Here is a 13,730-nt window from a genome sequence, read left to right on the forward strand (position 1 = left end):
TAATATCTTCAGTAGTACCGATGATATTCAAATCATCCACATATACAACAATAATAACAAAACCAGTTGATGATCGTTTAATAAAAATGCAAGGACACACTTGATTATTAACATATCCATCATTCAATAAGTATTCAATAAGCATGTTGTACCACATACGACCAGATTGTTTCAAACCATACAATGATCGTTGTAATTTAACAGAATATATATGTAGAGGCTTAGTGTCCTCAATATTTAACCCTTCAGGAATTTTCATATAAATATCACTATCAAGTGATCCATATAGGTATGCTGTCACAACGTCCATCAAATATATTTCCAGTTTTTTCATACAAGCCATACCCATTAGAAAACGAAAAGTAACTCCATCCATCACAGGAGAGTATGTTTCCTGGTATTCAAAACCAGGTCTTTGAGAGAACCCCTGGGCTACTAATCGGGCCTTGTATCTCACAATTTCATTTCTCTCATTTCGTTTTCGTCAAACACCCATCTATTCCCGAAAGGGACTACACCAGCTAGTGTTTGGACTGCAGGTCCAAATACATTTCTCTTGCGCAAGGATTGTAATTCTTCTTGAATCGTAATTTTCCATTTTGGCCAATCATCTCGGTGTCGACACTCTTCCACGCTTTGTGATTCAGGATCGAAGTTCATGATAATATTAGATGCCACGGAAAAAACATATACATCATCAACCTCAATACTCCCACGATCCAGTAATTTCGCGTTATGGACATAATTCATTGAGATCTCATAATTTTCAGGTAGCTTTGCTTTTGTGGAAGCATTTGCCACTTTTGGGGCATGTGCCACTTCTGGGGCAACATTCTCTTCTGGAGGCAATCCCACGTCTGGGAGTTTTGTTACATCCACTTCAGGGGTTTGAACCTCTTCAGGAGGAAATACCACTTCTGGGGTATTTTCTGAAACTTTTACCACTTGTGGGGCAATTCTAATCAATTTCCATTTTCGTGGTACAATATCTTTTGCACCAATAGGTCTACCACGCTTCTGGAAATGAATCACTAATTAATTCTTCAGAAATTGATTTCTTAGTAGGGATTTCAACTCGTGCCGGAGCATTAACAACAGGTATATGTGACCTTATAATATGTCTAGAGTCACTAAAGACATCCGGCATTTGATTAGCAATATTTTGCATATGAATAATTTTTTGAACTTCAGATTCACATTGATTAGTACGTGAATCAATAGAATTTAATCCTGATGCATTCCATGATATTTCAGAATTTAATTTATGCAAATCATTATCTCCCCCTAATTTAGGGAACATGAATTCATCAAAATGACAATCAGCATAACGATCAGTAAAAACATCACCAGTTATTGGTTCCAGATATCTTATAATAGATGGAGAATCAAACATATATACCAATTCTTCTTTGAGGTCCCATTTTATTTCTTTGTGGTGGTGATATAGGAACATACACAGCACAACCAAATACTTTTAAATGAGATATATTAAGTACTTGACCAATAACTAATTCTTGAGGGGATTATTTGTGATAAGCAGAAGGCCTTATTCTAATTATATTTGCAGCATGAAGTATTGCATGACCCCAAACAGATATAGGTAACTTTGCCCTTAGGAGTCAGGGACGGGCAATAAGTTGAAGTCTTTCAATTAAGGATTCTGCTAAACCATTTTGTGTATGTACGTGAGCCACCGGGTGTTCGACTGAGATTCCTACTGACGTACAATATTCATTAAAAGTTGTAGATGTAAATTCAGCAGCATTATCTAGTCGGATTGATTTAATGGGATGGTCAGGAAATTGAGTTCGGAGTTTAATTATTTGGGCAAGTAATTTGGAAAAGGCTGTATTTCGGGTTGTAAGTAGACATACATGAGACCATCGAGTTGACGCATCAATTAAAACCATAAAGTACCTAAATGGGCCAGAAGATGGATGAATAGGACCACAAATGTCACCTTGAATTCTTTCTAAGAATTTCGGGGACTCGGTTTGAAGCTTAACTGGGGATGGTCGGACAATCAGTTTTCCTAAGGAACATGTTGAACAATGAAGTTCATCTTGGGATATTATCTTTTGAATTTTAAGAGGATGTCCCACAAAATTTTCAACAATACGACGCATCATAGATACTCCTGGATGACCGAGTCTTTCGTGCCAAAGGGAAAGTAGTTTTGGGTCTATGACTTTAGGGATGTTGACACTATGAGATTCAAGAACTCGTATACTTGTAACATATAATCCTGAAGAAACCGAGTGGAATTTTTCTAGGACCCTTTTATTGTCAACGGTGTTTGAGGTGATGAGAAGGTATTCTTTTTCATTCTCATTAGTAGTTTCAACGTGAAACCCGTTAAGACGGATATCTTTAAAACTCAGTAGGTTTCTAGTTGACTTGCTAGAGTATAGAGTCTCTTGTATGTGTATGAGTGTCTTATTTGGTAGAAGAAAACTAGCTTTCCCAAAACCTTCTATTATATTTGATGTACCTGATACCGTCCAGACATGTGAGTTGGTTTTAGTCAACTGTGAGAAGTATTTCTAACACTGTAAAATAGTGTGTATGGTTGCGCAGTCAACAATGCATATATCTTCCATCTCTATACATATATAAACGAAAAACATCTTTATTAAAAACACACCGAGTATATAGAACAACAATATTAAACAAGTACATAAAATGAGTACATAAGTAAAACACAAAGAAAATAAGTAAAGCAAGACAATACATATGAAGTCTAGTCGTCTAAACCATAATAAAGATTAGTACTAGTGTCTATTTCATTTGAGACCTTATTGACTGGTTCATTAACTAGATTATAATTAGCGAAGTTGGTTTCTACTCTTTTTCCATTATTCCTTTTGGATGACTCGTAGAGATCAAAAAAATATTTGGGTGTGCGACAAGTACGTTGCCAGTGCCCCTCAGATCCGCACCTATGACAGATGCCTCGGTTCTCTCCTTCTTGGGGTGCCTTTCTTTTATTTGGCACTTCACGTTGCCACTTCTGGTGGCCAGAGCTGTAACCATCACGTTGCCACTTCATGTGGCCAGAATGATATTAATTGTGAAACCGACCACGAAAATTTTCACGTCCACGGTTTCGTCCATAACCCCGTCCTCCTCTATGCCCTTTCCCACGTTCATTCTTCAGGAATGACGTGTTATGTACTTCAGGTAACTGGGCATAGCCTGTGGGACGTATCTGATGATTTTTCAGTAACAACTCATTATTCTTTTCAGCCACAAGAAGGAGAGATATCAGTTTGCCATATTTCTGAAAATTACGCTACGCTCCATATATTGTTGAGCCAGAATCATAGTGTTGGGGTGAAAGGTTGAGAGGGTCTTTTCAATCATTTCAACATCAATAATATTTTCACCACATAAAATTAATTTTGAGCTTATCTTGAAAAGAGCATAATTATATTCAGCTACAGATTTGAAATCTTGTAAGTTCAAATTAATCCAGTCATATCGGGCAGATGGCAAGTGAACAAGTTTCTGGTGATCAAATCTATCCTTGAGATTATTCCAAAGGGTGAGTGGATTTTTGATAGTGAGGTATTCAGATTTTAGATCTTCGTGGATGTGATGCCTAAGAAAGATAATCACTTTTGCATTTTGTTCAACAGTTGGGATTTTTTCCGAGTCAATAGTATCTTTTAGGCCATTAGCACTAAGGTGTAATTCCGCATCAAGGACCCATGACAAATAATTATTCCCCGAAACATCCAAGGCAACAAACTCTAATTTTGCAAGATTCGTCATTCTGAATAGATTTTAAATAAGATATAATATGTCACATAATATTTAAACAGGCAAGTTAAAATAATAACTTTATACAAAAGTTACGACGACATAGCCGGCCAGAAAACTTTTGATTATTACTTGACGGCAGCGCCATCTTTATAGATTTCAATCAGTAACATAAATATGTAATAATATTTAGAAGAAAATGAGGAAAAGAAAACGTACCTCTTTTATGAAATAGTTTTTGTTGATAGGGACTCGTGGGTCAGAATAAGTCGTAGCTCTTTCGAGAATAAAGCTTCAGTTGGCAGAGACTCGTGCTGATAACGTGTTATAAACCTTTGTTATAAACCTTGACTGAAAATATTAGTTATGTTTAATGTAGCGGAAGTATAGGAGAATAGAAGATGGGGAGAAAGTTGTGTTTCATTTCATTAGCTAAATGAGCTATTTATAGTAGTTGGTTTACAAGACTTGCTATTCAAGTCTTTTTTATTAAGTATTACAAAATTTTCTTAATAAGTTTTACAAGTTTTTTTCGATAAGGTTTACAAGTCTTCCTCGGTAAAATTTGAGAGACTTCCTCGATACGCTTTGACAATCATTTATTTTTATTCAAATATTTTAACAATGATCATTTATTTGCCGATTTTCTGTTTGACCGTTAAGTTATTAATTCAGTCCGCAATACGCTGAAAATGAAGAGATGAAAATCGAAATTAACTCCCATAAAAATTATAAAACTTTTCGAAATATTTATATACACGTCTCATATAATGATTACGAGACTCGCATTATAATTGCAAGAATTATCAAATACATAATTAGTACATATGTACGCGGTTCTCGTGTTATAATTACGAGAATTATAAAGTGCACAATCACAAGTCATCTGAAAAAATCTCTTAAAATTTTAGGTAAATCAACAAAAAAAATTAAAAATATAATTTGCTGGTACTATAGCAATTTAACATAAGTTACTAAATAAGTAATTAAGGATGTTTTGTTCTTTTAAATGCTCATTTGTGAAAAATATGATGTGCAAATGATGTATATAAGTACATGCAAAACGTTTTACTAAGACTTGAAATTAATACCAAGACATTACAGGACATTAATTTCAGATATCTCTTATATAAATTAATATTTCCATGTACTTCATTTCTGGAAGCAAGGAATAACCATTGTACCCTACCCTCTCTCTGAATTTAGCAATCACTAATATTCATTATCAATGAGGGACATTCGCAATGTACCATCCCTGAAAGCAAACCATTAACGATGGTCTCGCCGAGAAAAGACAATACCGATCCACAGCAGTACCATCAACAGTATCTACCAATGCAATCATAATTGTTGGTTCTTCTCAAAAACAAGGCAAACTTGCTGTAAATCCACAACATCCACCATTAACAAAAATCACGGTCAAAACTCAATCCCTCAGGACAAAACACAAAAGTGATGTAGTAGTAATACTACTATGGTATATAATATGCATGTACCAGATTAACCCAAACCCAGAATGTACAAAGATTCTTTTACCTAAAAGCAAAAACCCCTAATCCATCAAATATCTTAGCAGGCAAATAACTGCCACCAGTTTGGCTATGTACTAGATTACAAATGTGTTTGAAAGAAAGATCACGACTCCTCCGCAGTAGAATCTGTTTCATTTTGAACTCGCTGAGAAAGATCAAGGAGTAGCATTTCCATGAACTCCTGGAGAATCCACAAAAAAATAAAGTTTTAGTTTATTTCATCTTTTAGATTATCAGAGAAATTTAAAGTCCGCCTTTCTATGTTTATACTAAAAATTCAAATTCCACTATTTTTCATGACAGGATTCAAAAGGCAAGATACATACACTTGCAAGACCATCTTCAGCACACAATTCGTTCACAAGACCTTCAGCACCACTGCCATAGTCATTAGAACTGAGAACACTTTCAGCTACAGAACGAAGAACTTCTACAGGTGGATTCTCATGTTCGAGTCCCTGAACCACTTGCTGAAGGTCAATCTAAATACATGCAACAATACAAAAGTCCTATAATTAATAACAGTAAACAGATATTCGCTAAAAGCTTATATTTAAGCTCTACCAGAAAGAGTGTTACAACAAGAAAAAGAATGAATTATTCCAAGAGAGGCGGAGACAGTCACAAGACAAAAGACTGGACTTCCAAGATTCCAAGATTCTCCACAAGGATCAAAAGACAATGTATGCAATAAGAAGACACTACTAGATACACACAATAAGAAGACTGACAAGTTATTTATGCCCATTTTTGTTATCTTTCATCAATTAACTTGATTTGAAAGTGAAAACTAATGTGCTTAAATTTCACTTAGTCCACGTTCTATGCTTATCTAGTCAGTACAAACCTGAGTGCTTTGGTCTCTGTCTTTCTCATCTCTGCTAAGCCTTGCACCGCCGTTTGTGGGTTGAACCTCACGCTCTAAGGCAGGTGCTGATTGCGGAAATGGTGCTGGTTGGGGGAATGCTGAACCACTACCAAGGGCTTGAGAAACAATGGGCATCATCTGTTGGAACATTCTTGATAGATCAATGCCACCACTACGGTTACTACCTAGACCTCCAAACATGCCTCCAAAATCTTGGCCTTCCATCTGTTGAGCAATCTGATTAACCGTATTCATCATTGCAGGGTTCTGAGTTAGTTGTCCCAACATATTTCTCAAGACATCGGGAGAACCTACTCCAGTTTGCCGTGAAACACCGGCTAAAAGTCCATCCATAGCAGGACTGCTAAGAACCTGAGACATGACATTTGCAGTATCATCTTGGTCGCCAGCACTGAGCCCTTCCACTGGTACACTTGGTATGGCCGTCCCGCTAGCCCCTGATGGCTGACCAGCCGAAAGCACTTCAGATCTATTGTGTTGACTGTGATCATTAGGCGTATTAGATGTCGCACCAGCACCCACAACGCCCCGTGAGTTTGATACCCTACTTCTCCTCTGCACAAAGAATTCCACAAAGGTTTAAAATAACACAGGTCCAGGAAAGCTACTATATATGTACGGATTAAGAACGACAAGCTACAAATATGAAATCTGGGATGTATAGTGCCAAAATATGCTTATTAATCAGCAAAGTGTATCTCTTCTTTTCTTCTCATTTCACACACTGCCTTGTCAGAGGAAATATGAGCAAAGATGTACGTGAAGACTCCCAATTACAGTATACCAGTTTTACGATTTGAAAGTTCAATACACTATTTAAATACAAGTATGCTCCAGCTATTACAAGTAAGAAATGCTCTGTCTACTATAACTTTGATAAATGATGCATGAACAAGAGCATATAAAATTACTTCATCTTAGGGGACAAGACTTAAAATTTATGATAAATTTTAATTTCTCACCCTGGGTTGTAGGCCCCCCAGTCCCAGCCCAAGAGGAACATTAACCTCTTGATTAGATATTGGAGTAGAATTGGTATTATCTGATGAGTTTACTTGGTTACCAACCCCTTTCACCGAGCTACTGGAAGACTCTTCTGCTCTGTCCGCACTTTCAGTATCCTCTTTGTTACAGTTTTTCAGGCCCTCGCCTTGTGCCTGTCAGTTGGAAGGTAAAGTAGCTCCTTTTAGATTTTCATAACTGGAAAAACAAACTTTGCAAAATTTAACACAAGGGTCAAAACCTACCATATTGCTGTTGGTATTAGACGAATGATCTGGTAGAGGCAACTCCCTGCTGGTGTCATGTAGGCTTGTAATGTTATTACCCCTGTCATTGTTTCCAGCACCAGAAGCAACAGACTGAACTTGATTGCCTGAAGTTTCTTGATGGGCTATATATCAACATAAAGCAGCATATAAGCACAACAAGAGAAGCAAAATCGCTATTCAGAACACTGTATTCTGCACAAAATAAAATAAGATACCTGATGAACCGAGGTCTTGGTTCTGCATGTTACCCAAATAATTTCTGATTTGTGACCCAACTCCAGCTATAATGGTAGATAATGGAACAGAACTAGCTGATTGCTGTGAAAGATTACCACCACTCTGTGCTGCATTAGTAACAGAAACAACACTGGGTTGCGATGGGACAGCTGCTGTAACAATGTTCCTCACAGGAAGTACATGATCAGCAGAACTGATTCCACTTCCAAGATCTCCCTGCATTCCTTCACCATTAGTTGTCCTAGGACCAACTGCTGAAAAAATAAATGGAGTCGAAGCCTCAATAAAAAATGCATGATTACCAACAATTATAGTTGTTATTTGGCGCAAAGTGGCAAAAAAGGGATTTTCCTGTACCAGTATGTATATGTATGTTTACATGTCTTGAAGCAGGTCCAACACCCCCAGGTACAAAAACGCCAGGATTCAGGGGGGGAGCAACAGGACCACCAAATAGAGAGCCAGTTTGAAGAGATGAAGGCTGCAACAAGTAAAGAAACATCATAAATTTAAGAAGTGAAATATAGGCTACACAATGATAGCATCAGCAGCAAACCATGTTAATTGTGTTGAGTCTCATTGTTCAAGTTTCTACTTTAGGAAATGATTTCTACCTAAGTAATGACTGGAAAGAGATTGCCGAAATATTTTATACATGATACATCACTTTACATTCTCTGGAAATAATTTTCCTAGTAGATCCATATGAATCCAAGAAAGTAGCAACTTCAATTTTCAAGAAAGTTACAACAAAATCACGGATCATATTGTTTAAATTTCAGATGCAAAATTCAATCAAATCTTTCGGATACTTTCGACAAAGTAGCTCGCCAAACAATTAGCAGTGTAACAACTGATTTAAAAATTACAACAACTTTCAACAAACATATGGCCAACATATGTGAACTTCGACAAAACCCAATAGCAACTTAGTGAACACATAAGCCACAAATGACAGGACATTAGCAATGTAAACTATGGAAACAAACAGAGGTATACTTTTAAAACAGACGCGGTTCTATCAAAATATTTGACTGGATAATCATAAACAAACCTGAACCATTATAGGGTTTGGCCCCGAGGGAGATATGTAAACTGCTGGCCCAGAATTTACAGAAGATTCAGACTGCAAAATTGCACTCGAAGTATGATTATGCACAGAAATCCAAAGCACAATAATTACAATGCTCAAGGAAAAATTTATACCGACGACTGTCCCATACGAAGTGCTAACATTGTTCGACCTAGTTCTAGAAGAAGAGCACCTAAATTTTGCATCACAAGGCCCACTCGCATTGATTCTGATTGAATCTGGGCCCGGACTGTAGGATCAGTAGAATCTCCTTCTTGCTCCAATCTACCTGCGATACGCTACGCAGTTGCAGCAAATTACAAATAACATTATCAATTTGTTCTTATTTACTTTTAAATTAAAAAAATATCAGACTTAACAGGAAATGCAAATAATAATATAGATCAAGACGAAACTACGTCACTCTATTTACCAAGCATTTAATTGTACTGCCACGATATAGGTAAATTCATATTTAGTTCCCCTCCTAAGAGGCTTTACAAGATTACTACTTAAATTTACTTAGAAGGCACTTTACCTTAACCCCAAAAACTGAACACTTTTATTTATAACACACACAAAAAAATAAATTACACTTGGATTGGCCATAATATAAGCCTTTAAATGCTAATGTTCCATAATGCCTATATAGAACACAGAAATCCATACTAAACTATGTTATTTTGGTAAGATGCATTTACTAAATGTATGGAAGCATGAACATCTCATTATAACAATCAAAACTCCATACAGAAACGTAAAATTCCTCACTCACATTAACATCTACTCCCTCCATCCGGTTTTTCTTGTCCAATAATCTAAATCCACCTTTTATTCAATCATATCAAAATAATGATAATTGCCATAATATAAAACTAAACAACAATTTTTTCCTTTTATTTACCTCTAATTTACCTTTTATTTACCATATTTATCATATTGGACAACTATTTCAGGACAAAGGAAAATGGTAATACTGGACAAAAGAATTGAGACAGAGGGTGTATATTTTACAGCTGTGATCACATGAACAGCTCAATCATCTATGCATAATAATTACAGGATACAATAGAATTTAATAGCAGATGCGACATATTGATGCCTCAACAGTCGCGATCCGGCACTCCACAGAAGAACAAAAATGTAAAATTAAATAATGTGCACGACCAACTGAAATATAACATCAAAACATAAGCTATGTGCTCAGACTATAGTACGTACAGATAGGGCGCTAATAGCATGACCACTGAAAAGACGTTCTGCAAGTCTCAGAACAGCAACCAATGCTTCAGGTGTAGGCACACCCCGTGCATTAGCAGGCAAATTTACGGGTGGCTGAACCCCTGTATCGTTCAAAGGTTGATCTGACTGACTGCCTGCATCAGACATTGAGAGATTCTTTAGATGCTGGTTTCCCCAATATGCAAATATAATTGAAGACTCAACAAATTATATATCTATTATGAAAATGAAAAATATGTATCGCTACCATTTTGTGACAGTGTCATTTCCATGCGGTTCATAAACTCAGAAAGAGTATGCAAAGAATCCGGAATTGGCTGTTCAAAGCAAACATAAACAGTAAATTTAGAAGGTAGTCCGCATTAATACTACAACCTGATGCAATCAGTCTAACCTGATTAATAGTAGGGATAGTTATTGCTGCTCCTAGGGGGATTTGCAATACTTGAGGCATAGATTGACTGGAAGGTACCTGTCCCCGAAGCAATTGATTTATTTCCCGAATCTGATCAGCTGTGGGTCCTTGTCGCCCTTCTGTTTCGTTTCCTTGAGGAGCCTACACAGCAAGAATCAAAGACCAACAGAAATGGAAAATTTAGCCAAATGCACAACTTTTTCGGACAAAAGCATATATACATCAGAGCTATTTTAAAGAACATGGGCCACGAATAGAACCAGATAATATATTAATGTAGATGAATAAACACAAAAATGGAAAACGGCTCATGAGACGACATTTTGTTACTAGTGTATTGGTATTGCATATGTTCAGATACTGGAAGTTCAGATTTATAGGTGTTATCATAAGGATAATAATATACAAGAATTAAAATGAGTGGAAAAAAACCCACCATTGTTGCGGGTTGCATGCCACTGGAACCATTAACAGCAGTTTGGCTTCCAACTCCAATTGAATTCAAAACCGCACCAATGACCTAGGTTAATAAGACAAAAGATTATACTATGCCTCATGCTACAAGTACAAAATATCATACAATTAACAGAAGTAGACAAATGTATTAAGAATTCTGAAAGTTTACCCGACTTATATCAGGTACGGAGTTATCTAGTTGATCCCCAACATTGAAGGACCCAAGCAACACACTGTGTGAAACTTGCCCAACACGACTACGTGGAACCCCAGTAGCATTAGTTTCCTGTCCTGCTGAGAATATTTTTGAACAAGAAATATTACTTGATTAATTTCCGAATCCAGATCTAACACTAAATGCAAGAGTAAGCATCAACTTGCTTTTCCCCCTTTTCCCTTGATCTCAATGAGCATAAAACCAAGAACTAGATATGAGCTGAAAACCGTTACCTCTATTACCACCATCAGTAGTTGTTCCACCACTGCTGGTACCAGATGAGGACTGTGGTTGAGAAGGCTGCCTAGCTACCAAATGCAGTGTGTGCCCATTGTCCACTTCTGCATACTGTCAAGGTTCTATAATGCAAATATTTGAACAAACATGCAGACAACTATATCCCTTAGCGAAAAAGAGCCTTTAAAACTAAATGCTACATACTGTTTAAATTGAAGAGCCTAAATAATCTCTAATATTTAATTCCTTCGATATCTGTACCTATTCAAAAAATTTATCCATCTAAAAGTAGATTCAGGATATCAACTCTTAGTTTACATCTGTTTTACAAATGTGATGTATATTTCTCTAATCACCATCAGCAAAATTAGGGAAACAAGTAAAAATGTTACTACAAAAGTTACCAATAAATATATTAATAAATCAGGAAAAATTTGTTTCAACTAAATTGCCATTGCACTCGCAAAAGTAATATGAAGGATACGATACTCAGAAAGAAGGTGATTATCCTTCAGGACTTTGCCCCTGAAGATCAGCCTTTGCTGTTCAACTGGAACTCCAGTTTTGCTAGCTACCTTCTCCTTAAATACAGAAACTGGAATCTGTTTTTAAAAGGAAGATACAAATCACAATACGACAAAGATATCTCACGTTTACGGAAAAATCCAAATTGAAGTTGTCGCACATTGAAAAGTCTTCTTATTGACAAAATTTCATATCTATTAAATAATCATTAAACCCTGGTCAGATAAATTATTTGGACACTGGAAAACAGCAAAGAAATTAATTCCCCTGGCGTTTTCTTGTCAGAGATTTTTTTTCAGAAAAAAACATTTATCCGTGAAAAAAAGTCTAAAAACCCCAAATAGAATACCATGAAACAACTCAACACAAAGTTATATCTAATGTTCAGATACTCATATAACAAGAAGAGGGAATTATGGGAAAAGAGAATCACATTTTTATCCACTTGAAAGCTGTGCATTTGTGAATCCAGTGTCTTGATATTGAGCTCCACTATGGAATCAGAACTTCCAGCAGAAACACTGCCGGAGCTTGAGCCTTCAGAAGGGTGAGGTTCCGCCATGTAGTACGGTTGGCTGCGAATCAACAAACTGGTTATAAACATATACAAAACCTAAACAAGCAAAAATGACATCTGACAGACACTAAACCTAATCTCAGCATCACCTAAACACAAGAAGCAAGGAAACCTAAAACATAATAATTATACTTGGGTTGATCAAATACAATAGGCAACTTTTTCGGGGAATTAATCGATAAAACTATCCGTAATTGTGTAATGCAAGTAAAGTTCAAGAAACATTAAAAGAATCAAGAAATGACCCCAATGTGCCCTAATCAGCTAACTAATAAAAAAAATAAAGCAAAAATTCAATTAAAAAAATTCAATCTTTACAGCAAATAAAACAAGCATTTTTAGCTAAAACAATACAAATCTTGCATTAAAGCTAAAATCTTGAACCCCAGGAATGAAACATTGACATGAAATTAGATTCAATTAATTACAGAAAGTAAAAGTAGAAGTAAAAATGGTCGAGAAAGAGACAAGATTGGTAAGAAAAAAAAAGGAGACTTACGAGGAATCGGAGGGAAGGAGGGGGTTTTGTAGATTCCGATGAAACAAGGTTAGAAACAGGGAGGAACGAGGATACTAACGTTGTACGTTGTTTTGGGTTTGGGGGGGTTCTTTGGGTGGTTTGGGGTTTTTCTATTTAGCTACGCGCGTGGGGATCCATACGTTCCAGAAGGATCTATACTGCCCCCCTTGACTTTGTTGACCCGCCCATTTCCTTTATTTTCTTTCTTTCTCTTCTTTTTCTTTTAATTTATCTATTATGTATTTATCTATTATGTGTCCGTTTGAAAAATCTTAAATTAAGTAACTTATGACTTAAATCGAATAAGTGACTGATAAGTGATAAGTTGATAACTGCTTATAAGTTATACAAGTGTTTGGCTAATTTAACTTATAAGTCAGAATTTTTTTTATTTAAATAAACTAAAATAAATAATTTTTAAATATAATTATCTTAATTCTTGAATTTTAAGTTAGGTTAACATTTAAAAAAATATTTTTAAAAACTAAAGTTAATAAACAAAAAAAATCAAAATAAGTTGAGAAAAAGTACGTCATTGCTAACATTCAACTTATCAGCTTATAAGTTGTAAATTCAACTTATTAGTTGGGTAGACAAACACTCATCGATAAGTTGTTACGGGCTTATAAGTTAATAAGCCCACTTAATAGATTTCCCAAACACGCCCTATATGTCTAGTAGTTTAACAATTTAGTAGTTTAACAGATATATAACACTATTTATTTATATTTTTTAATAACAAAAATTAGGGTATAACCGTGGTACCAAATTATACCCC

General features: G+C 35.8%; 2 protein-coding genes across 4 annotated transcripts; both read right to left on the reverse strand.

The window, feature by feature from the left end:
* Window positions 1–3,064: 3,064 nt before the first annotated feature.
* Window positions 3,065–3,774, reverse strand: LOC141715087 (uncharacterized). Its single transcript, XM_074518571.1, has 2 exons — window positions 3,292–3,774; window positions 3,065–3,208 (listed from the first exon to the last, which is right to left on the reverse strand). Exons 1-2 carry the CDS (start codon window positions 3,772–3,774, stop codon window positions 3,065–3,067), a joined length of 627 nt encoding a protein of 208 aa, XP_074374672.1.
* Window positions 3,775–5,088: 1,314 nt separating this feature from the next.
* LOC141713472 (uncharacterized) lies at window positions 5,089–13,089 on the reverse strand. 3 transcript variants are annotated; one of them, XM_074516907.1, is made up of 18 exons: window positions 12,932–13,089; window positions 12,289–12,430; window positions 11,815–11,932; window positions 11,327–11,434; window positions 11,046–11,167; window positions 10,857–10,940; window positions 10,400–10,561; window positions 10,253–10,322; window positions 9,985–10,139; window positions 8,898–9,062; window positions 8,746–8,817; window positions 8,049–8,172; window positions 7,670–7,945; window positions 7,431–7,576; window positions 7,146–7,340; window positions 6,142–6,738; window positions 5,621–5,776; window positions 5,089–5,475 (listed from the first exon to the last, which is right to left on the reverse strand). In XM_074516907.1, the coding sequence occupies exons 2-18, from the start codon at window positions 12,415–12,417 to the stop codon at window positions 5,398–5,400; spliced, it is 2,757 nt and encodes a 918-aa protein (XP_074373008.1). In that variant the 5' UTR covers window positions 12,418–12,430; window positions 12,932–13,089; the 3' UTR covers window positions 5,089–5,397. The 3 variants fall into 3 exon arrangements, with proteins under 3 accessions (XP_074373008.1, XP_074373009.1, XP_074373007.1); XM_074516908.1 differs by having other exon boundaries at window positions 10,478–10,561; window positions 11,046–11,170; XM_074516906.1 differs by having other exon boundaries at window positions 11,046–11,170.
* Between the last annotated feature and the right edge of the window lie 641 nt (window positions 13,090–13,730).

Source organism: Apium graveolens, chromosome 3, assembly GCF_009905375.1.
Source record: "Apium graveolens cultivar Ventura chromosome 3, ASM990537v1, whole genome shotgun sequence".
Taxonomy (NCBI): Eukaryota; Viridiplantae; Streptophyta; class Magnoliopsida; order Apiales; family Apiaceae; genus Apium; species Apium graveolens.